At 36.6% G+C, this 24,151-nt stretch overlaps 1 protein-coding gene across 1 annotated transcript in view; it reads left to right on the forward strand.

Annotated features, from left to right (window-relative positions):
* The first annotated feature begins 6,042 nt into the window (after positions 1–6,042).
* LOC117407105 (cGMP-dependent 3',5'-cyclic phosphodiesterase-like) overlaps positions 6,043–24,151 on the forward strand; it is a 169,176-nt gene continuing 151,067 nt past the window's right edge. The window contains exon 1 of the mRNA XM_059028344.1: positions 6,043–6,375. Coding sequence (XP_058884327.1) covers positions 6,308–6,375 — 68 coding nt within the window. The 5' untranslated portion in view covers positions 6,043–6,307. The remainder of the gene's footprint in view (positions 6,376–24,151) is intronic.

Consider the following 24,151-nt stretch of genomic DNA (forward strand, 5'->3'; position numbering starts at 1 on the left):
ATGACCCAAGGGGACAGGCACCTGAGGATAGTAGTCTCCTTTAATGAATAAAATCATCTACTTTGCTTGAAACCTTTACTCTTTGCCTGTTTGGAATATGCATTCCAAATAAATCTTTAACAACAATAACAAAATGTACTTCTGTTGACTTCATTGCTAATCACTTGTTCAAAAGAAGAAGTAAAAGCAGAAACCTACAAAATCAGAGATATTTGTACCAGTATCTCATTTGGGGCTGTACTGGGAAATACAGTGGAAAAAACAGGAATAGTTTGCTTCTTAAAACAGCATGCATAATAAAGTACTATTTGATTTGTAAATGTAGACTTGTAAATGTTAACCTTTTACGCCAAAGTAAATGCTAAAGCTGAATTTAACACTAGAACAGGGGGAGAAATTTAGCCCAAGGCACATCATCATTCTCCTGCCTTGTAACAATGGATTAATGTCATGTTTGGGCATGCGATATTATTTTTCTACCTGGGGAGGTAAGTACACTGTGAGGCTAATTCAAAGTGAAGGCTGTGCAGGTGTTTCAGTTTCAGAGGAATAGTAAATGGTTACAGCATCTAAATTGGATATCACAGAACCATTACAAAGAATAGATATTTAGCAGGCTTCTAACTGGGAAATATGTCTTAGTTGTCTTCTGCCTGTTTCATAAAACAATATTTAAGGAATTATATATATATATATATACACAACATCAACTCAGCTAGTCTAAAGAATGAAAACACGTTTTCTTTTCTTCAATAGAGCTGAGCTGAATTTAAGACTGGTTTGTGAAACTGGGCCCGGCAGGAAAGTCTCTTTTGTAACCATCTGAGCCATCGTTTTTGAGAATATCTTGTGTGAAACATCAATTATTTCTCATCTCTTTTAGATACAGAGGCACCAGCCACCTAAATGCCTTCTATTGATCTGTGTGGTCTGCTGTCTGCTGTCAGGACCAGAACTGACTTGCAGCTTATTACAGACCACTCTCTTTGGAGTGCTGCAAGTAAGAGGCCCAGGAAGCAATGAAGCAGCTTGCTTCATTGCTTCAGTTGAGGTCTGTAAGCAGGTCCCTCATGACCGGCAGTGGAAGCCTTATCTCTAATCGTTTTACGACAGTAATGTGTAACTAATCGGTTACAGTGGTTTGTAAGCAACAGTGTGCAGCATTAGCAATGGACTATACCAAATGCAGTGCGCTTACTGGGGGTAATAGAAATATAGTGGTTAAGGGTTAAATCAAGGGAAGTTCAGTTCATAGTGGCGATTCAATTCCACAACCCTAAGATCCAAATCGTTCTTTCTGTGTGATCGTCTAAAAGAGTTGGTCCCCTGCTGAGGTAGCACAGTTGTGTCATATGATATGTTTGTAGTTTGAGTCACATGTTTTCCACAGTTAACTGAGGGTGATAACTCCAAAATTGTATTGCACAACAAAGAAGTCTTTGAGCCTAAATACAAGGATTCAGTTGTGTTTGCTGGCAGGATTTTTGCTCCTTCATAAATCTTTTAATTCATATCTGAAAGATTACAAAATAGTTTTCTTTAAATGTGCCTTCTGGTCAAATTTTTTATTAAACAGTGGCTTGATTAATGATATTAATACCAAATTGCAGGCACAGAATCAACCATTGCAGTTTACATTTTTTAGCAGAATCAGAATTGACGCTACTGTAAATTGATGGCATTGCTAATTGTGCATTCAAATCCAGCTTTATGCATTTCCTACACCTGTAGTGTGAAAGTGGTACTCCTGCTGAAATGCTAGCTGTTTAATCTGAACCCCTTTTCATCTTGAAAGTCTGTTCATCCAAAACCCAAAGCTTGATTAGAAAAGAAGAATCTTGTGCATTTTGATAACTAATGTTAATATTGCAATTAACAAGTGCTACAGAATTTATGAGTACTTTATATGAATCATAAGTTACTCTGGCAATAAGCATTAGAAGTATGATTCATCGAGGTGCATGCACCTGTTTGAGTATGACTATAATAATAATAACAGTACCGGTATCTCCTTACTCATTTGATCATTCTAATGAGAAGGTGCACATGTCACATAACCTCATACTGAGGAATTGTAAGCTCAGCTTCCATGTGTATGTCATTTAGGGGCCTGGTTTGTGTTCTGGTTACACCAGTGCAGATGTTGAGGTGCAGTCCAGGTAGTCTCTGCTTGGACTTGCTGGAGGCCTGATTTGTCGGGGTCTCTGTTGCTTATTGAGGTGAACTGTCCCCGGACAATTTTCCTTTCTGACCCCCAGGAGTGCAAAGGCTCCCTATGGGCCCCCAGCCAAGATTGTCAACTCTGCGCAAACAAAATTCAAACCAGGTTACTCACTGCACGACTCACCCTGCGCTCCACAAGTTAGAGTCTTCACCAGAAAGTCACTAGGCTGCTCCCATTTTAATCTCAGTTTACGGCAAAAAAGGACAAACCAAGGCCCAGGATTCCAGAGGTTTCCTCAACTATATGGACTAGGAATGCAATCATGTACAAGCTGTATGAAGACCTCCAAACTTTACGATATGTCTTATAGTTTATGTAGGCCATTTCTTATTGCGTATGAAACCTAATCCTTTAACGGGTTAGCAAAATTAGAATTTTGTTTAGGCACGTGAATGCATTGTTTTATGCTAAAGGTGCTGTATAAACACAGTAGTATTAAAACATTACCAAAATGTCAAACGTAACAAATGTTTCACAGTTTCATCACCTAATATTTATTTTACAAAAATATATTTAAGTTACACCAGGAATGTTTGTTCCCAGAATCCCTGGAGTACAACAATGATGGGAACAGGGTAGAGAGAAAGAACAAAGTATTTAAGCGTTTTTCTTATCTTATTTTTATTAAACATGTCTGTTGATATAGTAACTCACTTTTCATAAAAATTTGTTTTGGACACAACTTTACAATTTAGATATGCTATAAACAGATGAATTAAGAGATAGCAACGTCAACTGAACAGTTGTAGCTTAAACTGATAAATGTTTACAACTAAAAGCGGGGGTGAAATTCTCAACAAACAAGTGCAGCTGGGTGTAAACATTTAAACAATGGAAACAATCTGAGTGCCAATGAATAAATACTTTTAAAATGTATACATATTAGTACACGATACATTTATGAATACAAAATAAGCCTTAAATAACTGATCAATTATAACAAATTCACCATGAACAAAGAAGCTTCTCTCATTGATCAACGAATGAGCACGGACGCAAAGCGAATTGGGCGGAGATTTGTGATGCATGCCAAAATGAAATCAGATCAGAATGAAAGCTCGGCCAATCAACATGCAGTGATTATAATGACGTTAATGGTGGTCAATAGCAGCTAACAGAAACAGAAGCAGTGTGAGGAAACAGAATGCAAGCAGCACAAACTGTGCTAAATGAAAGCGCATTTGAGAAACGTTGCGCTAGTGGACTGTGTGAGTGGATGAATGAATCCGTGTTGGATGAAAAGCAGATTAAATACTGGCATCAAAATAAGTCCCGGTACTGAGTACCGGTGAGTACCGGCAGAATTTCAACCCTGACTAAAAGTATCACGTAACCGGGAGCAGCATTCTTGAGTAGAGTAGAGTAGAGAGTAGAGACAAATGTTGATGCAAACCATCTCGTATCATTGAATCAGTCTGCTAGGATTCTTCTCTGAATTATGCCAATACACATGACCAGCATGTGAGAGCATGATTACCACAATGAGGTCAAAAATAACACCCTGGTGGACAAGCAGTTCAAATGAGATGTTTAGAGAAGAATCAGTGGCTAGAAATAGACTATTAATGGATACCAAGAAAATGAAAAACAAAGAAATATTACAAAAGCCTCCACACAATAGCATACTTGCTGCATGTCATCTTCACTGTATGTATGAGTATGTACTGTATGTATGCATGTTCTGATTGATATACCCCCTTGTTACAATATAATGGTAGCAAAAACGTTGCACTCTTCCAGTAGTTAGCCTGGTTTAAGTTGGTACTTTGAATGTGAGCTCAGCAGCTACTGTACATAAATCTGGTGGAGTCAACAGAAAGGTCACAAAATTACACGATTTCTCAACTGTTAGTGCGAGAATATAATGAATCATGCATTAAACGCAAACCAATCTCCTTGTACTTATGAAAGATATATGTTAGGATTAAAGTCTAATAAGAATGCAGCCCAGTTTCATAGTGTTTCAGTTCAAGGTTTAATTAGGGTTTCTTATTTTACTAAATAACACTTATCAACACCAAAGAACCCTACTGCATATTTTATATAAAAAAAATACATTTATAAAAACAGTGTTTTCTCCTCAATGAGCAGGAAACAGAGCCACAGAATTATACTGTGTCTTGAACTGATGTTTTTGTCCTTTGAACTGAAAGTAATGGATTCAGTAGGAAATTAAACTGAGGTTTCTAAGATTAGAAGCAAAAGGCATGGGCATGTCATTGCTATTACATGTCATGTTATTTAAATGGAGACTATATAGGACTTTATTCTTAAATATCAAAATATGTCTCTGTACTTCAAACAGAATTACATTTAACCACACATAGAGCCTATTACCCACAATGATGTCAAACCAGTTACCAAATCTAATGGACTGACAGACTGTATTCCAATACAGAAAGCTTCAAGATATAACGTAATGATGGGTCATAAATGCTGCAAGGTATACATCAGCTGTCTTCTGTGCTCATGAAAGGGTAGAGAAATTACATTATGTCTTAGAAGCAACCTGCTTTAATGTATATTCCTGATTTTAACATAATATCTAGGCACAGTTTGATATGTAAATTTATGTCTTGTGTAAAGTGTATTTTAAAACAACTGTGATACATAAATATTTAAATATCTTTTGGCAAATCCTTTGCAACATTAATTGATTTATAAGGGGAACATTTAAGCAGTAATGTCTAACTTTTTAAGTGCTTTATGTAGACAGCTGGAATTCATTTTGATTGTGGGGAGTCTGTGTTTATACCAATAATCCACACAAACATGTTTTAAAGTATACGTTTCGAAAAATCATTCGATGTGTTGGGATGTAAATAACTGGGGATTTGGTCATTTCATGATGTTTTCTGCAGCCATTTTACATCAGATCTCCTTTTACTTTCTGGCCAAATTGCCATGTATTTTCAGAAGGCATTTGTTGTCGGGAAAGCCACCCCATAAGCTATTTTTGGTTGTGAAAATCCATAGGTAATAAGTCTAATGGATTCCACTTAACTGTTTATGATGATACAACATTTCAAAGACGTAGTTGTGATTAGTACAACTTTTCAAGCCTGCTATCTGAGGGGCTGATGTGTTCCTATTAATAATTTTAAACAGGCGTGGCTGAACAAAAGTCCTGTCTTTAATGAACTTCAAATTACACAGTTCATTGTCTCTTGGTATAATGACTCATTTTTATATTGATTTCATGTTCACCTAGTAGTGGAGGAGGAGTCAATTTGATTAATTGAGAACAAAAGTTCTGAAGTATAATAGTTAACAAATGACATTACTTAATAGACTAATAATATTGAATTAGTATTTTTATATAGCGCTATTAATGTTGTTTATATTTATATGAACCACAATACCATATCATACTCAGGCTTTTTAAACTCTTGATTTTTTATGTTTTCAATAGCTAGCTCAAGTCAATGCTCATAATAAGAGCACTGTGATGACGCTAATTCGAATATTTTATATAGAAATGCATTTGACAAACTAATTATTTTATTGTCCAGTCTGGTCTGTTTACTGTATCTGTCTACACACGTGTCTGGATAATGGCCATTTTTTTTTGTTTGACAATATCAAAATCTTTAATAACAATAGGAACTCACACAACACAAATTACTTTACTAATCCACACGTAGAGACTGAATACAGCTTATTACTGAGATGTGAAGTGCACGTTTATAATACCACTACGGTACAGCTGTTAGCAATCCCCCTGCTAACACAGCCCCGAGTTAGTGCAGCGTCAGCATTGATCAGCGTGGCTGGACCCTTGAGGGTTTGAAGAGAGCATCTATGCTTCTCCTTGCCCGTATCTCTCCGCATGCTTCAGATGCTGCATCAGGATCTGTTACAGCATCACTCCCAATCCACTCCCACACCACAGAGAGAGAGAGACGCGAACACAAACACACTCGCTCTCGCACTCGAACAGAGCCCGAGCCGTTCTCCCTTCAAAATCAGAGGTTCGGGGACACTGACTGGAGAGGTGGGGGGTATAAACTTTCCACCCCCGCCCCCACCACCATCTGAACTGAGCTCCTCCGGAACCCTGCTTTGAATAAGCCACGATGAGAAATGGGACAGGCTTGTGGACATTCCATTCTGTGCCGGAGCCAGCAGTACCAACCTGCTGCATCTGATATGTAAGTGCGTTTTTAACAGAGTGGGGTCGTGTACTGTAGTCGTGATTTACTGTAAAGTGGGGTGGGAAGGTAACGGTATAGAAAAATGTTTGTGCGTTAATAAAATGATGCTATTTAGATTTACTTGGGAGTACATGCGTATGTATGTATGTATGTATGTAAGTAAACTGTCTCATTTACTGTCCAATCATGATTTGTTTTTTTTGGAAAATTACGTTTTAGAATGTTAGGCTATGGTACGTTTTAAAAAAAAAAAAAACTGAAAAAAAAAACGGGACAACAGATGGAACCTGAAGTCTTTTTATTTTTTTTTACCTCCTAAAAGTTTTACAGAACACAACCATGGACTGCTGAAGACTTGTAGAGTTCTATTTAGGGAGAACATTGTTTTTGTTTTTTGGAAAGGTGGAAACATAACGGGAATTATAAAGGGAAGTAGATTAATGTAGTATTTTACTTTAGAAATATGTCAGGTAGGAAAAACACATTCTTGTAATGGGGTTTGGAAACATTAGAACAGCACAGGTACACTGCTTAATTTTATGTACAGTATTTTAAATATTGTGACTTGATTTGAAGCAGGAATCTGTAAAGCAGAAGTATAAAACAGACAAAGTAGTATGTTTGTGATGACAGTACATTTGATTATTCCAGCAACAGTAATAATCAGGATTAATGATCAAATGGACAGTTATGTCATAGGGTTATATACAGTAATTATAATGTTACCTCTTTCAAATGCAAAGTCTAATTTCTTAGTGCTTGCATTTCATTAGTGATGCCACAGAGAGGCAAGTTTGCATGCATTTCAAGAACCAGGTTTCTTTAAATATATGCAAATAAAATGTCAGATTTTCCAGACATTTGTGAAAAGCTTAAATGAGTATTCAGTTACATACATGTAAATCCAAATTAATTAATCTTTACTCACTCACTAAACTTTTTTTAGTACAATGACTATAATAACTCACTGGGATGCAATACCATTCAAAGACAAGGTTGTTTTATCAAGCAGCTTTCTATTATCGACCACTGCATCTTGACTTTTCTATATCTGTATTTGGTCCTTGGGGTGAACAACAGTAGCTGAGCTAGACGTTTCAATTATGGTTACTGAAACATCCTGCTTGGTGGATGGTATCCATGTGGTGCTGAAGCTGGTGGAGACGAGGTCATCCCCAGTTTCTGGCAGCCAGAAGCAAGGTCCACACTCCAGTGTGATCTTCAGGGAAGTTGACACAGCCACAAACTGATCTGGAGGAGCATAAGCCACTGAGTGAAATAACCCATGGCCACAAGGAAGACCTTCTGTATGGCCTCATTGGTGGGTAGACGACGTCTAAAAAAACAAAATAAGACTTCTTTCAAAGATCCCTCCATTGCTCTTCACAGCTGGGACCCCTAAGCTCTCCACTCTCCGTTGCAGGGAGTTTTTCACCAGCAGTTCTTGAGCGGTGTACCATAGGTGTAATATGGTGGGCACATCACATGTCAGGGTGCACATGCTCGCATACCAAATTGGGATTGGTATGTTTTGTAAGAACCAGAAAATGGACCTGATCATATTTTAAACAGTCAAGTAGAACTTTGTTTTTACATCACATTATTAAGTTACAGTACTTCCATATGTTGTATCTTTAGATAAGCACAAGCGGACAGTTATTCCTCATCGGTGCTCAAACCATGCTTCTGTGGGCTTTTTATGTTAAAGAAAAAAATACATTTCATACTGTGTAAGAAAAGAGAAGGCACAGCCTTAAATGTGTAATAAACAAGACTTGCAAAAGCATCCCACATTAGCAGAACAGCATTCTCATAAATATGATTCCCCCCGTTTGTTTATAGGGACTTTTAACAACATATAAATGTGTTACAAATCATGATGATTACTAATTAGAGATGGAGTTTCAGGTGACAAATAGTGTTACATTTTGTTCACCAGAGATCCGGATAAATTCTTGCATATTCCTGAATATACAATATAAAGTAGTGTTGGTATACTATTGGGACTGCATGCTCATCAAAGGATTCCCTTGTAAAATATGCAAACATGACATAAGCTTCTTTTGCTACACCTTTTGGCTGGTTACCTGGAGTACAAGTGGATACGTTACAGAATATGTTGAAGTCCAATAACCCTAATCAGTTTATCTTGGACACTTCAAAATACCTTTTTCTGATACAATACATAGTGCATATAACCTCAACCCTCATAATGAAAAGTGTGTATGATAATAGGGGCGAAGCTCTGCGCAGCGTAGTTCCATTGCCTTTAAATTTCAAAGACGCCATCTGGCCTTCAGTCATCCACAAAGGGTTCAGTAGTTGTGTGTGGGTTGTTTTTTTTTATCATTTAAAGTGACAATTTGTCTTCAGAGGGCAGCAGCTGTGCTTCTACGTGGAAGTTTCTATGGAAACTTGAACTTGGCATTGTGGTAATGTCAAGATAATAGGGATCACGTTAATATGTACAGTCAGGTACATTGAGAATATAGGTGTGGGTATCTGAGGTAAATGAGGACTTGCTTTCTAAGCGGGTGCAAACATCAGGTTTTGGAGAGGTGTGGAAGCCCAGTAGATCCCACACTTGCCAGAGGCAGCAGATAATAGGTGTACATCCTACCGAAGGAATAATCTGTACAATATGTGCCAGCACTCCAACATGAGATATAAAAATGAAACACCACGCTGCCTTTGAGTGACTATATCATATTCTGCAGCTGAAAGTAAGTGTGTCTAAATTGCTTTTACTGGTTTTATAAGACAAACATTTGTTTTCTTGTCAGATTGATAAACAGTAAAAAGTGTGAATCATGAACTCAACTAAAAGTGATCCAACGTTTGGAAGATATGATACAGTAGTTTATTCCAAACCTTCAGATGTGTGTGTGTATGTTTTACTATTTGATGGTGTTTTAATCATTCTGGTGGTTCTGGGCTCTGTTGCTCCCATATCAGTTTTCTCTTAAACTTCCTTTGCCTTGCTTTGAAATAGCTTTGAGTACAGTAAGTGCCAGGACTGAACAGTCTTCCTCATTCCATTCAGATCACGTGACAGATAGAGTAGGTGGAGCTGTTAGGTAACATTGGCACATTATTAGCATGGAAAGAGGAAAGCTTTTAGTCACAGCACTATGATTCTCCGGTCAAGCTCAGATCAGGTAAAGACAGATTTAGAGAAAAGTGGTAATATTCAACAAGGAAGCAACAGAAAGCACTCAGAATGATTGCAAACATTAAAAAGAAAGAACAAAAGAAAAGGACATCTAAAAAAGTAATTAAAGTGACATTTGACACTACTTGCACTTAAAGATGAAATTTGAACCCATAATTACCGTCATGTTTCCTCTATGATTTTCAAATGAGATTCAGGTCAGACCATGAAAACACTTACATTTTCTATTACTGGTCCATAAACCATTCTATACTCTTTACCTGCAGACCTTCTCTCTCTGATTTTATTGCAAAAGTTGATTTTACCTGTCCTCTGAATCCTGAGGGCTCTCACTAGTACACTCTTGAACTCTCCACTGTCTTTCAGAAGCCAAAGTATTTCCATTCTCTCTTACTCAAACTTGCAGCCTCGGGCAGCTCATAAATTAGCGATTTCATTTCCTCCTCGCTTAATTTCAGAATCTCTGTTCAGAGTTTCAACTGAGATGCACTTTCGGTAAAGCACACCACTTGCATGAATTTTTAAATGTATTTGATCCCAGTTTTCTACACAATTTGAATTGCCGTATTTGACTGTTGCCTCATCACTACAATCCACTTAACAAGCAGGAGGACTGTGTTCCTGCTGTCAAGCCAATCGTCTGTCTTTACTGAAAGACTGAACCCTAGAGGCCTGGGCCCAGCTTGGGGAATCTGGCTGGACTGAGTGGGCACCAGACCAATAAGGGTCTTTGAAAGGCAATGAGCTGATTATTCTCCATAAACTTAGCCAATATCAGCAGTTTGATGCAAACAAGTTTAACAGCTCTTGCATGGCCCACTCTGCATTTTAAGCAGCAGTAATTTACTTGGTGAGCCACAGAGAGTTTTAATCCTGTCCAACAATAACCCTGACCTCTGACACTTAAAGATAAAACAAGATAAAACTTGACTTGGTTTTTTATCAGTTTTATCTTATGTCTTATTTAAGTTGTTATTTATAGCTTGCTGTGACTGAAAATCTATGGTTGAGTGTTTTTGAAGTGATGAATGAATAACCTTTTAAACTAGTGGAGGCTGAAGATCCCATACTACTTCCATTTAAAGGAAATGTTCTTATTTTGTTGATTTAAATCAGAATTTATTTAAAAGGGACAGTTAATTCGCTAATGCAGTACTCTTGGATAGCTAGAAAACTAATTACGGTTTGAAACTCATTTTAGTCCTGCACCAGCTCTGGCTTTCAGAACTACCCTCAATTAGGTATATTATTGAAATGATCAGTGGTCGATTCAGAACATATTTAGCAGAGGCCTGATTGCTCAAATGCCTGGCAGCATAAACAGCAAAGCACTACATGTGCAGAGCACTCCTTCATGTGACGGCACTTCCTACTGATGTACAGACATTTTAAATTAATAAAACGTTTGAAGAGAAAAACAAACCAGTCTTTCAGAGCTAATAAAACTCTTGTGTGCGCTCTCAGTTGCTATCGTCATTGCTACCAAGCTTTAACTTAATTAACTTGCATCTTGTATAACGATGAAATGTGGAACAGTTCTTTGAAGTGCGCTTAATTGGCAGTAGTTTATTCAGTTAAAAATTATATATATTATTTGCCCTTTAAATGGAATAAGAATGAGCCCATTGAACCTCACTCTAGGATGTTTTGTTTAATAGTTAGACTGACTGTGTGATACCAGTGTAGTCTTTAGAAAATGCCAGAAAACTGAATTTGGTAAAACCTAATATATATATTACCCACAATTCATAGGTCTCACATGTTCCTATAAAGACACACACCCATTAAAGTGTTACAGAACACCCTCCAAAGTTTGCAAGAAATGCATTACGTTACCTTTACTGTCCCTTATCGCAGCGTAATATTTCTAAACATATTAATGATTTTTTAATCGCACATCATGGGTCATAATTCAACTGGGCAACACATTTCTCAACATTTACATGGTTCGCCAGGAGAAAAAAAATGTCTTCTAAGGATCGCACTGTATGCTGACTTTCAGTTCCCACAATACACCACTCATTTCAATCAGCGCGCCAGCAGTGTTGGGAGGGAGCATGAACTGGATACACTGTGATGTTCAGAAGAAAAAATCTCTCTCGTCGAACACTCCCAAGTAAAAGTTGAAAAAAATTAATTCTCTAATTTATTTAATTATAACGTGTAACTATAAAAAAACATAAAAACTATCCAAAATATGTAAAAAAAAAAACCCTAAAAAAACTAAAAATAACAACGACAAAGTTTCTTGTAAACACTGCAGGGGGTTCTGGAACACTTTAAGGTACATGTGTATTGCATTTATAATGGTATTTTTTAAAGCTATTATTAAATGTACTAAATATTTCAAAGTTGCACTCGTTTCCAAAATCTACTTCAATAGTTCACTGGAAAAAAAACCCTGACATTGAAAACACGTGAGTCACAGGTAAAGCAGCCACCTTTTGGTTGCTGGGCTGATGGTGTCCCACTAGCTTTTGGAGGTTTAACTGGGACTGAATTAAGATATCAGCAATGTAAAATTTAAGAACATTCTTCTTTACTATCCTTTGTGTAGAATGTTCTATTAAAATCGATGTAAAGTGGGGCTCCCGAGTGGCGCATCCAATAAAAGCACTCGCGTAGAGTGCAGGATGCGCCCTATAGTCTGGATGTCGTCGGTTCAAGTCCAGGCTATTCCTTTGACGACCGTGGACGGGAACTCCCAGGGGGTGGCGCACAATTGGCCAAGTGCCGCCCCGGGGGGAGGGAGGGTTAGGTCGGCCAGGGTGTTCTTGTCTCACTGCGCACCAGCGACCCCTGTAGTCTGGCCGGGCGCCTGTGGGCTTGCCTTAAGCTGCCCAGAGCTGCGTTGTCCTCCGACACTGTAGCTCTGGGTGGCTGCATGGTGAGTCTGCAGTGTGATAAAAAGCGGTCGGCTGATTGCACACGCTTTGGAGGATAGCGTGTGCTTGTCTTCGCCACTCCCGAGTCAGCGCGGGGGTGAGCTGAGCTAAACAAAAATAATTGGACACTATTAAATTGGGAGAAAACAACAACAAAAACTAATTGACGACTACTAAATTTAAAAAAAAAATATCGATGTAAACTTGCAAAAAATGATTGTTTAGACATGTGAATGCAAGCAAAACTCGTTGTTGTTTTTGGTCAAGAATGTTTAGTTTTAGTACCTCATGAGATTTCCTTTTGTTCCATTGTTTCATTAATTGAGAAGAGAGTCTGTTTGGTTGAAGAACTGCTCCACAGTGTTAGAGGATATAGTCTAGCAAGTCAATCAAACCCCTCATAAGATAAGAGAGAGGGGGTTTCTAAGAATGGTTAAAATTATTTGATTCTTTCTGATTCATGGTAACCAAGTTAAGCCCCCTAGGTCCTCATTAGAACAAGGGATCTATTTTCCTTTGTGCTGTAATCATAAGGCTTGTTTTTTGAATTTAGTAAGGCTGCTGGAATCACACTTTATATAAATACATCTGCCTAATTAAAAAAAAAAATTACAATGAAATAATATTAATTTCTATATTGCACGGACCTTATATAAAGAATACTCCATTAACACAAGGGAGAGTGTGGCTATTTACAGTAGTCCTATTTTGAAAGGTAGAATTCCTTTGTATACAAACACCCATACTGCGTGTGCATGAAAAATAATAACTTTGCATTTTGCTTTGGTAAGAACATTTCACTGCTTAACTCGAGGGATGGCTTCTTTCAAACCTGCACCAGACTACCTGCTCTAGACTACAGTACATGTTTGCTGATGAGGCCGTTTCGAGTTGCACTAAAACATTTATGAGTCAAGGTCAGAATGGCCGTTTCTGCAATGAACAGATCAGCTTTAACAATTATAAAAATGCTTAAGCTGCCTTGTAGATTGTTAGCCTTCCCAGTCACTGTGCTATTAAGTGCACAAATTACTGATGCCTTAGCTGATAACAGAAAAAATTATTTCTGTGGAGAGTGTTGAGATAGTGTAGTGTCTTGTAGCTATTGAGTTTCCTAAAAACCCTTGAGTTTGCATTTGGAATTGATTGGTTGAAAATGGTATCATGTGACCAATTGTAGATGGTCTAGGTCTCAAAAGTGGTCTGTAGTTCTCTCAGTAGTCAAGAGCTTTTTTTTGGTTAATTAAACCCTTATATTGCAACTTACAACCCAATTGGCTAAAGCAGGGTCACATGAAAAACTATTGCTTTTTGATTTCGATTATCTGGCGTGTGGGTAAAAATTGGATGGCACGGATTACAAAAAATAATAATAATAATAATAATAATAATAATAATAATAATAATAATAATAATAATAATAATAATAATTAAACCCCACTAGTCATTTCCCCTCATTAGGGGGTGATATTATGCCATGGCTTACTATATACAACTATTTTAATGTGCATTTTGAAATCTTTTTTTTGGTAAAAAAAAATACTGTAAGCCATCTATATACAGGTATATTGGTTGGAATTTATTTTCTTATGTTGACGTCTAATTTTGTATGTATTTTAGCATGTATGATTGTAGGCTAGAAATAAATACATGTGACGTGCCATTTGTGTTTGTTTATTTATATTATACATGTATGCCATGTGTGTAAAACTGCATTATATACTTATTAAGCCTTTAAAATGATGATAGAACTCCCGGCCTAACCCAATACACAATGTACAATTTTGTTTATAAAATAAACTCAACATGATTAGAAGTGGGGGGGGGGCATTGTACGCCTGCTCTTCGTTCTTGTGTGGATTAGACAGAGGTGTTAAAAGTCAAGGATGTATTGCAAAGCCACAATCACCTAAGGAAACTTTATTGTAATATCTAATATGCTGTTTTCTATACCAAGATTTCAGTTGTATAATTCAAATAAAATCTACAGTAGAGGTCAGCTGTCATATAATGTATGTTTGCAGAATAGGCTATAGTTGGATTTATAATTTCTTGGTAGTAACATGGGTGCAGAAACATTTTAGCAATACCACAAACATTCCGTAAGGTTACAAGTGGTTAAAACAACAAGTGAATACATCTCATTCATAACCACAAGTATAGATATTAAAATATTTTCATAACTACAAATATTGAATTATCTAGGTAGTCTGTGAGAAATGAACTCCTGTACATTCTCTCTGTATCGTCGGCGTCACAGCCGAGGTCTGTTACATTTGTGTTTCAAGGTGCGTTATATACTCTTTCGTTAATTAACACCCCCCTTTTCCAAGTGCAAATGAACTCCTGATAAATTATGACAACACAGATTTGCTTTTAAATTCCCACGCAAACAAAAAAAAATAGTCTCAAGAAGCACTGCTCGTTAAAATATTAACATTAGTTCGTAAATCAACATAATTTCGGAAATCGCATTAGGACAATTATTTAATAACGAAATAGGCATAACGACCGCTTGAAAATCCCCAAACCAATGCTACATACTGATTTCTTGATTAACACTGGAGTTAAAAACTATGACCTTTTGAAAATACTGCCCAGTAGGTGATTAGTTAAAAAATAACATCAGCCTGTGGCACATGTGCAGCAGCTTTCTTTCTTTTATTTGAAGGCATTGTTGGTTCCAGTTCCTGTAATACATTACAGTCCTCCCAGTTTATAAGGAACCTTTATATCACAGTACCGGTTATAAGACAGCATGGTTGTGGCTCCCATTTACCCAAAAATGCTATTCCACTGGCGCGTATTCTCGTTTTAAGGCGGAATACAAATACCACCATCTCATAATTACGGCTACTGACTAGGTCTTTAGAAAAAGCTTTGGAACCCCACTTTTACCACCTGCACTATTACTTGGTTTTTGCTACCAGGAGCTAATCTCAGTGATTAGCTACAGTACTAGGATATTTTTTACTAAGATAAGGTACGACAATAACGTTAGATTTAATACAGGCTTGGATATTAATTTCTACCATAATGAAAAAAGAAAATGAAGCGATTACAAATGTTTTTCACGATTGCCTTCCCCACTAGCAGCAGCTAGTGAAAAACCCAGGAATAACCATTTATTTCTGGACCTTACGAATAAATTATTACATTTTTTCAGGAATAAATGCTTCTAACTTTTACAAGTGATCCGATTTGGTGTTCTTTTTCTGAAAGATGCTACATAAATATTCTATGAGAGGTAACTTTATTACAAACCCTGCAGTTAAAAAAAAAAACAAAAAAACAACAAAAGAAAATAATGCGTGTTATATTGTTTAGTGGTCAATAATTGAATTCTGCTTTTAATAAAATGTTCTTTTCAGACATAAGTGAGTGACTCACTGTGAGCCTTATTTTGAGATTATTTTTTCAGCACAAGTAGAGGTATCAGCACCATTTTGCTGCAATGCACTGACTGAAATGTACACATTTATTGCAGAAACAGTGTGAATTATGACACAAACGTGTTACATTAAAACAATGAGGATGCCTTTGGGACACAGTTCTTTGAACAGTGAATGAGAAGCTCACATGTGCAAGACAACACAAATTGTAAGACTGGAGAGATGTAGAAGATTTGGAAAGATTAATACTTGGTCCACTTCACACAAACACACACTTGAATTGTATGGTGACTTCAGATAGCATTTTAATACAGTGCATTTGGCTTTCTGTTCGTATTTTGCAAAGCAAATGCACAGTATCTATATTTTTTACTAGAATAATACAGCACTTCGTTTATATCCCTGAACAGGAATGTCAGAAACTCAAATGCCATTTTGCAAAGTGTGCTTTATACCATAATTGCGCACTCTATTTTGTATTGGGGCCTTAGTTGATTATTACTGTTGGTTGTTGCTATTTTTGTAACATTAGCAGTTTGATTCTATCTTCACAAAAAAAAAGAAATGTTAATTGTATATTGATGTTGATCAATAGATCAATATAGGCATTAACACCCTGTTTTCATCATAAATCCTTACCTTACAAATTAAAGGCTTTAAATGTTGACATATATATATATATATATAACAGCATGTATTTGAGCTGTTATTGGAATCTTTTCCATTATTTAATTATTCTAAGGGATAAACAGTTGTGCATCTAATAAACTAGCTAGAGTGTACAGTACCTAGAACTCAAAATAATGCTTCCAAATCATTTTAGTACTGTACATTCTAGAACTGTCCATTTATTTATTGCTCACCATTGCAAAATCAGCGCCTTATGCAGTCATGTCATCGAAGTGTGCATTCTATCTCTGCAAACTGACTGAAAATAAAAACCCACAAGTCTGTTTCCTACACAGTATTCTACATTACCTTTACATTAAGTAAATCAAATTGCATTTAGTGGCCCTGCGATTTTCTATGCTGTCTCTAACATTTCACACTTGCAGTACATGTAATATGACAAGTACCCCTGAGATCTACATCTCATTACCAAGGGATACTGGCAACAGTGAAGAAAACATAGAGTTAAGCAAAGAGTGATTAAAGCATTATATATCCAGGGCTACTGAGTGTATAATTGCACTTCACCAGTCATGTAATATAAATAGTTATCAATGGGCATACATTGAAGTTTCGCTATTAATATAATTCAGAAGCTCTTGAGTAATGGTATCCATGCCTGCGCTGGAGAAGTGGATAGTACTTTATATGTTACAGTATTACACTAGGAGACAACCACTTGACTAGATACCAAATGACCAGTAAACAAAGAGACTGTGCTGCAGTCCATTCCTGATGTAATATTAAATGAACTAGTCAGATTATGAACAATTCTACCCATGTTTAAAAGCTGCTCCACTTGCACAATGATTCCAATACAAAGAGAGCAGCTGTGCATTAAAACATCCTCCATCCTCTTTATAGCAAGACTTTATTTACAGTGATCAGTCTGGCAAATGCCTGAAAACTGATCTGCCTATTTCTTATGATAAATATATAAAACAAATAAATTATACATGTATATATTCATATAAATATATAATTTTTTTCTGTTGAAAATGTGCTTTGTTGTTATTTCTACCTTTGTCCTGGTCTTTTGTATTCTTTCAATTGTAGTTTGTCTGTGGCACCATCTGTAATTCAGATAACTGAATTGTTACAATAACAAAATGCAGCTTAAATCAGTCTCCAGCCTATCCTGGGAGGGTAACCTTTTTGAAAGAGCTTCAACAAGCGCTTTCTTCACATAGAAAATGTGTATTACTATCTGTGAAGGATTGAATCTAGTGGCCAAGACCTGGACATGATCCTGTAGTGTGTAAACCTAATGTAATAAAATCTAATGCTTTAGCAGAGGAGTCTAATTTGTCATGGTTAACAGAGGCTACTGAGGCGTTTTTATTGTGTTTTATTTTTTGACTATTGTATGTTTTGAAGTGAAAAGCTTTAATTAGATTTGGTACACCTAGTGCATTCTGTAATGGCTTTTGTCTGCAGCTAATTCCACTGAAGTAATTGCATTATCCCTGGCCCATAAAATTGTTAAATATTGCAAACATGACAATTCCATATGCTTCTTGTTATATCATGCAGTATGCATATTGTATTACCAAAAGCTCTTACAGTACATTACTCAGTACATTGCAAATCCTTTTTTTTCATATCCTCTAAAAGGGTTCCATATCATTTTAAAATATGTGCGACCTGTTATGTGTTTTTATGCACTGATACCATTTTTAATACAGACTTCTGCAGTTACTGCCTTTTGCAGTCAGTCTCTGTATATAAAACAGGATATTCATGTTAACATTACATTATACAAGAGTTAAGAAAATGTACCTGCACTGGAAACTGGTGTTGATCCTTGTTTGAGACTGAGGATCTATATATCTTTCATATACAGTATAACTGCCCTAATATTATACTTCTATATATTTATTCATTGGAGTTGGATTCTAAATCATTCAGTTTTCAGCATTTCAAATACATCTAGCTGCTTCTAGATCAAGAAAAACTTGATTGTTTAACCAAAAGAATAAGAAAAAATAGCAGCAGTCCAATAAGGCTGAAGTGAATGTTCATCGTAGTACCTATATAAAAGTGCTCCCAGTTGTATGTTATATACTGCATTCAGGCCTGCATTAACATACCAGCCTGCTCATCTTTACAGTATACTAAGCTAATAATATGCTTTACCATTCTCCTCTATACTTTACTATGCTTGGTTATGCTTTGTCACCATTACATTTTTTTTCCCAAGCAGTTTTAACAGCAAACCTTTAGAAGAGTCAGCTAGAACTTCAGCCACTGTGATGCTTTCTCAGCACTCTGGTCTAATACACTTATTTCAGACCCCTGTCACTGACTTACAATCAGGATGGAATGGCTTTCCATTACAGGCAACACTGGTACTTGATTTGGTTGCCTTAGAAACACTGCAAACCTAGGCTCTTATGCTCTGCAATCCATAATTGCAACATGTTGGATAATAAGCACAGAATAATTTATTGTAAAACAGATAGGTGTTTATGCGTTTGGACTAGGCGAGGGTGCTCACCACCTGCCTTTTAATTCAACACATTTATTGTAAACGGCAGTAAATGTCAGTTTATCCATGCTGTACTTTCAGATAGAGTAGATATTGTTGTCAGTGCCAACAGCCTTTTGTAATACTAATCAAATAAAATGAAGAATGAAAGGGATCAGGACTAGGCTGTTATGGGGTGTCTCATATTTCATGTTACTTTACCCACAGAACTGTGTGTAATATGGTTTTTAAGTTGTTAGCTAAATTGGTCCAGGCATGGCATGGAAGGAACATTAAAGTCATATGTTTGCAATGTGTAGCCCTCTACCAATATTTGCAACAAAAGTTGAACTAGCCCTCCTAAAATTGCAAAAAAAATCCCCAGCATGGTCCTCGTCTGTTGTACAGGATTAAGTGTTTTCTGAACCTGTTTATTTATCCGGCTAAAGATCAAGATGACATTTTAGCTGACCTTGAGAGGAAGGTTTATTCAGTTAATATGACATTTAGCATGCTTGGTCAGCTTCCACCTTTATTTACAAATATGAGGTACTGAATTATTCATGTCATAGGGCGAATTCACGTTTAAACAAAGGTAAATCACGCATCATTTAACACAACAAACCTTTCTGAGCACAGTCTTACCAAATCATGCCTACATAATGGTAATACTTTTATGAGCATAGTTCCCTTCAATAAACAAGACACTTCACTTCCTGTTTGTGTGGCAGGATCTTACTTCCTGTATATTTTATGGAGACTCATGCTGTTACACCTTGTTTGTTTTTTCTTTAATTTTTTTTTTCTTTATGCTGTTTTTATTAGTTGTATATTATTTTTTTTTAAACTGCGTTATTACTTTTCTCTACATGATGTGGAATAACACAAAAGTCCTTTTATTTCCCGGTTGCAGTATGTGATATACAAGATGATCTGATGAGAGAATTCACAGAGGAGGTTTCTATTATCTGCAAAGGGCTTATGAAGTTTCTACTTTTAGTATTACTGAAGATTGTATTATTGAGTAAAGGGTGATTATAAAGTAAGTTTACCACATCAACACACCATATCATTGATTTGGTAAACTTACTTTCTAATCACCCTGTATTTAAAGTTATATATTGACATATAGGTTATCTATACCTTTAAACAATCATTATACGTTGGTGGACTGCCCCACTTCTATAGGTATTTCAAGTGACTGTATCCCATCAACCTGCAGTTTTCTAAACTTGAGTTACCAGCTTAACCAGCTTACCCAACACAGGTAAACACAGGTAAAAAGCCCCAGGTGTGCTTTTCTGGCTTTTCTGGCTGACAAGGGTGTGCCCAACTAAATGCAGAATAAAAAAAAAAACAAAAAAAAAAAACAGTGTAGACGTCTCAGTCCTTTTAAAGTTGATAAGGGCTTTATCTGAGCAGATTGCACTGCTGATCGATGGTCATGATTGCATATGGCAACCAAGGTCATTACTTAGCAGACAGACCATTTTGTAAGCCTGTTATTGCAATCTGCTCTTGTACAGCCACAGAGAATATAAAATATGAGTTGGAGGTGCTTGTTGCATGTTAAGGCATCTCGCTGCCCTTTACACACCGACACACTGACCATGCAGGGAAATATACTTTATTTCGATTCATGATAAACTAATTAATCACACCTGTGGGCTTGATTGATTGAAAAATAATTGATAGATTAATCTTGTCTACCTGAGTGTGGTATCAAAAAACATTGCACGAAAAAATACATCTTGAAAAATGGTGTAGGATACTTACTGGAAACTATACCCAATATTTCATAATATCTCAGAATGAAGAAAAAAAGACTGCAACTTGGAACATTTTCTCATGGCTGCTTTCCTGTCACGGCAGAACTACAAGGTTATCGTATCATCTTAGTCGTAAAGCTGTTTTTTGTTTTTATTCAAACAAACGGTATCAGAAAATGAATATTGAAAAACATGTTTGTCTGAAAAACTAGCTAGCTTCGTGATTTAACTGCAGTGTATATAGTTAGTGTTTGCAGTCAGGTGCTTTCAAATGTAAAAAATCATATGATTAATCAATCAATAAAATACACATACACATACACACACACACACACGCGTATATAATCTATCAAACTTATTTATTTATTGTTTATCTTTAGTTTAACTGACTCCCCAGGTAAGAGTGGATGTGATTTAATCACTTCCAGAGGTAACAGCTGAGCAGAGAGAACGATCAATATGTCACTTTCTGGGATCGACTCTAATCAAACAAGCAGGCGTGTAGAATAACAGAGTGATGGGTTTGCCAAAGCATTAGAAGGAAAGTAGCCTAACCCCTTGAATCACACTCACATTGCTCAGCATTTTAAAACATTGAAAGCTTTAAAGGAGTGTTAACTATCCTTTTTCTGACCTCTTATTAGCATTGTTAACATTATTACTGCCCTCTTTATATTGCACTGAGAATCTTCTGGTTCAGTGATATTTGCTAGTGCTGACAATTGGCATCTCTATATTGTAAAAACCATTTGAGATCGCTGTCTTGTAAACTACATTAGAACTGAGCAGTTCCTGTAGCTTTAGTGTTATAATCTGCAAACAGTGCAAAGTGTTCTGGGTAAGTTTCCACGCAGGATTAAATATATACACAATTTCATCATTTCATTCATTCTTTCTTTGCATACTAAAATTGTTACACACTTCCAATGTAATGCATATGGAATAATCAAGCAGCAGTGCCTGGTTACCAAGGGAATATGTGTTAATACACATACAGCATTTATAAGATAAAATGTAGGATTTTAAGCACTGTGATTTTAAAGCTGCATATAAACACACTGTACAGTGTATACTATGTTTTTTTTCAGTTCCTGTCTCTGATGCAGTCCAACGCATATAGCTGACGATACCAATTGTTGTTTTCCCGTCTCATGCCGTTTATCAGTATTGATCAGGAGAGAGTGCGTCAAAGTAGATCTTGCCTGGCAATTAATGTCTTGTATTGATTGGTGCCGGGCTGACTACCCTATTACCCCGACAAGCTGAGGCTGCCTCTGGGATCTGATGGTGCCAGATTCATGGCCTGCAGACTAGAGGTGTGTTAATCACATGGTTTGCTTGAGGATGGATTGTAAAGAGGTGTAAATTACTGTCTCACACATGAATTATCTGGAGAAACCTGTCTACCTTCACTCTCTGTCTTGCTCTTTATATGTGCCTTGTGTACATTATACAGGACTGGCATTTAGTATCTTGGGGTATGTCCGCACATGAAGTGGCTTACTTACCTCAGTGCTATCGAGATTACACAGGGAGACTGTGACTCGTTTCCAAGGAAACAGTCTCAACAGAGTCATTGGAAGGATACTTGAGACCCTGAGTCATCTATTGATGAGTAATTGCTTTGCACCTTTGGAATGCCTGCTATAAAGCAGATTGCTATGAAGAGCTGCCAGAGATGTATTCTTATGGATTCTCTCAAGACAGTATATTGGCAGCTGTCAGGATGTGATCACATGTTAATACTGCATGGTGTTAATGATACGACAACGCACTGGTACTGACATAGTACTATGATACTACAATGGCTTGCCAGTTTGTATTGGTACCTACCAATGGGATGCCATTAGTACTGTATGTCAAAACAATGCCTCATACCATACCATTGTTACTTACCTGGTGCTACCGTACTACAGAACCATTGTGCCACTGGTGGTTAAATAAGGGCTGGCTTATGGAGGGCATTGAACATTCAACCCATTGTTTAAAAAAGCCCCACATACTAGTCCCAATGTGAAGTCAGATTGAGTATTGCAATGATTGTTCTTTGTTCTTTATACGATAGCATCTCTGATAAAGGTGTTGATCTTATGGCCACTGTTACAACCTTACTGCCAGGGAAGCATGTTATATTTGCACGGTTTATTAGGAGTTTATTCCAGGAGATGAGAACCTTGCATTTGCTATATTAACCGAGAAGCAGAAGACACTGTGAACATTGCAGGTGGTTCAGTTTGTAATTTCTGCAGGTTACAGTTTCAATTTAGTCAATGATTTCTGAAGGTTTTAATTCTGCAATGGTGGTGCAGCAGGGGCATTCACAGTGGTAATATTCATTACTAGCAAGCGAGTCACAAACTATTGATCCGTCAAGCTAATGCTGTCTTTTAAAGACAGTCCAGGACTTGCACCTGTGCCTTCTAACACCTGCAAAGATACAAACAATAAAATGGTACATAAGGATCAGAGTAGAACTTCATATTCTAGATGTTAATAGCTCCTCTTAACATGAATAAATTGTCCAAAAATAAATTCAACTTCAGTGTAGTTTTTTTTGTAGTGGCATCAGTATTCAATTATTTTACATATCAGAGTGATGTTTTTGTGCTCTAATATATAGAAGCGCAATGTGCATTACTTATGTGGCAATATTTTTTTATCTTAAAAATTATCCACAGTGCTTGCAGGAGTTAGATTATTTATTATTATTATTATTATTATTATTATTATTATTATTATTATTATTATTATTATTATTAGAACTATTTGAAGATTTGTATACAGCAGCATAGCATCCGAGGCTGATATAAAATTTACATTTCAAACCAAAACCACCCACACAAATACACTGTCTCTCCCTTGGCATTGCTCATAGCATTAAAACACAAACAAACAAACAAACAAACAATGTGTTTATCTCATCACGTAGGAGATGAGCTACTGCACAGTGGGGTGTCTTTTAATGACTACCTTCAGAATTATGGGTAACCAGTTCTTTCCTTTTACTGTTAAACCCGAAGATGAAACCAAAACACTAACCCATATCCAATCACGTCTTACATTAAGAACACACTCTAGGTTCGTGTGCATCATAATTCTGACAGCATGCGATAGTAGATGTCAAACCATAATGTCAAACTGTAGCAGTTCCACAAGAGCCTAAAACAAATCACCAGGAGTTGGATCAGGGAAAGTCTTCATTCATGCAACCCCATTGGAAATGTGATGCTAGGATTATAGTTATTTGGATCACTTGAGATTGGTCCTAGTACTAATTCTAAAGACCAATGCCCAAAATGAGATTGTGATTTGTGGAATTAAATCAAGTGCTTAGGTGGCTAAATTGAGGACTGTATGTGTGTATGTATATAAATAAAACACACTGTAACAATGTTTACTGTAACACCACATTACCCAGA

Source organism: Acipenser ruthenus, chromosome 8 (assembly GCF_902713425.1).
Source record: "Acipenser ruthenus chromosome 8, fAciRut3.2 maternal haplotype, whole genome shotgun sequence".
Classification (NCBI taxonomy): domain Eukaryota; kingdom Metazoa; phylum Chordata; class Actinopteri; order Acipenseriformes; family Acipenseridae; genus Acipenser; species Acipenser ruthenus.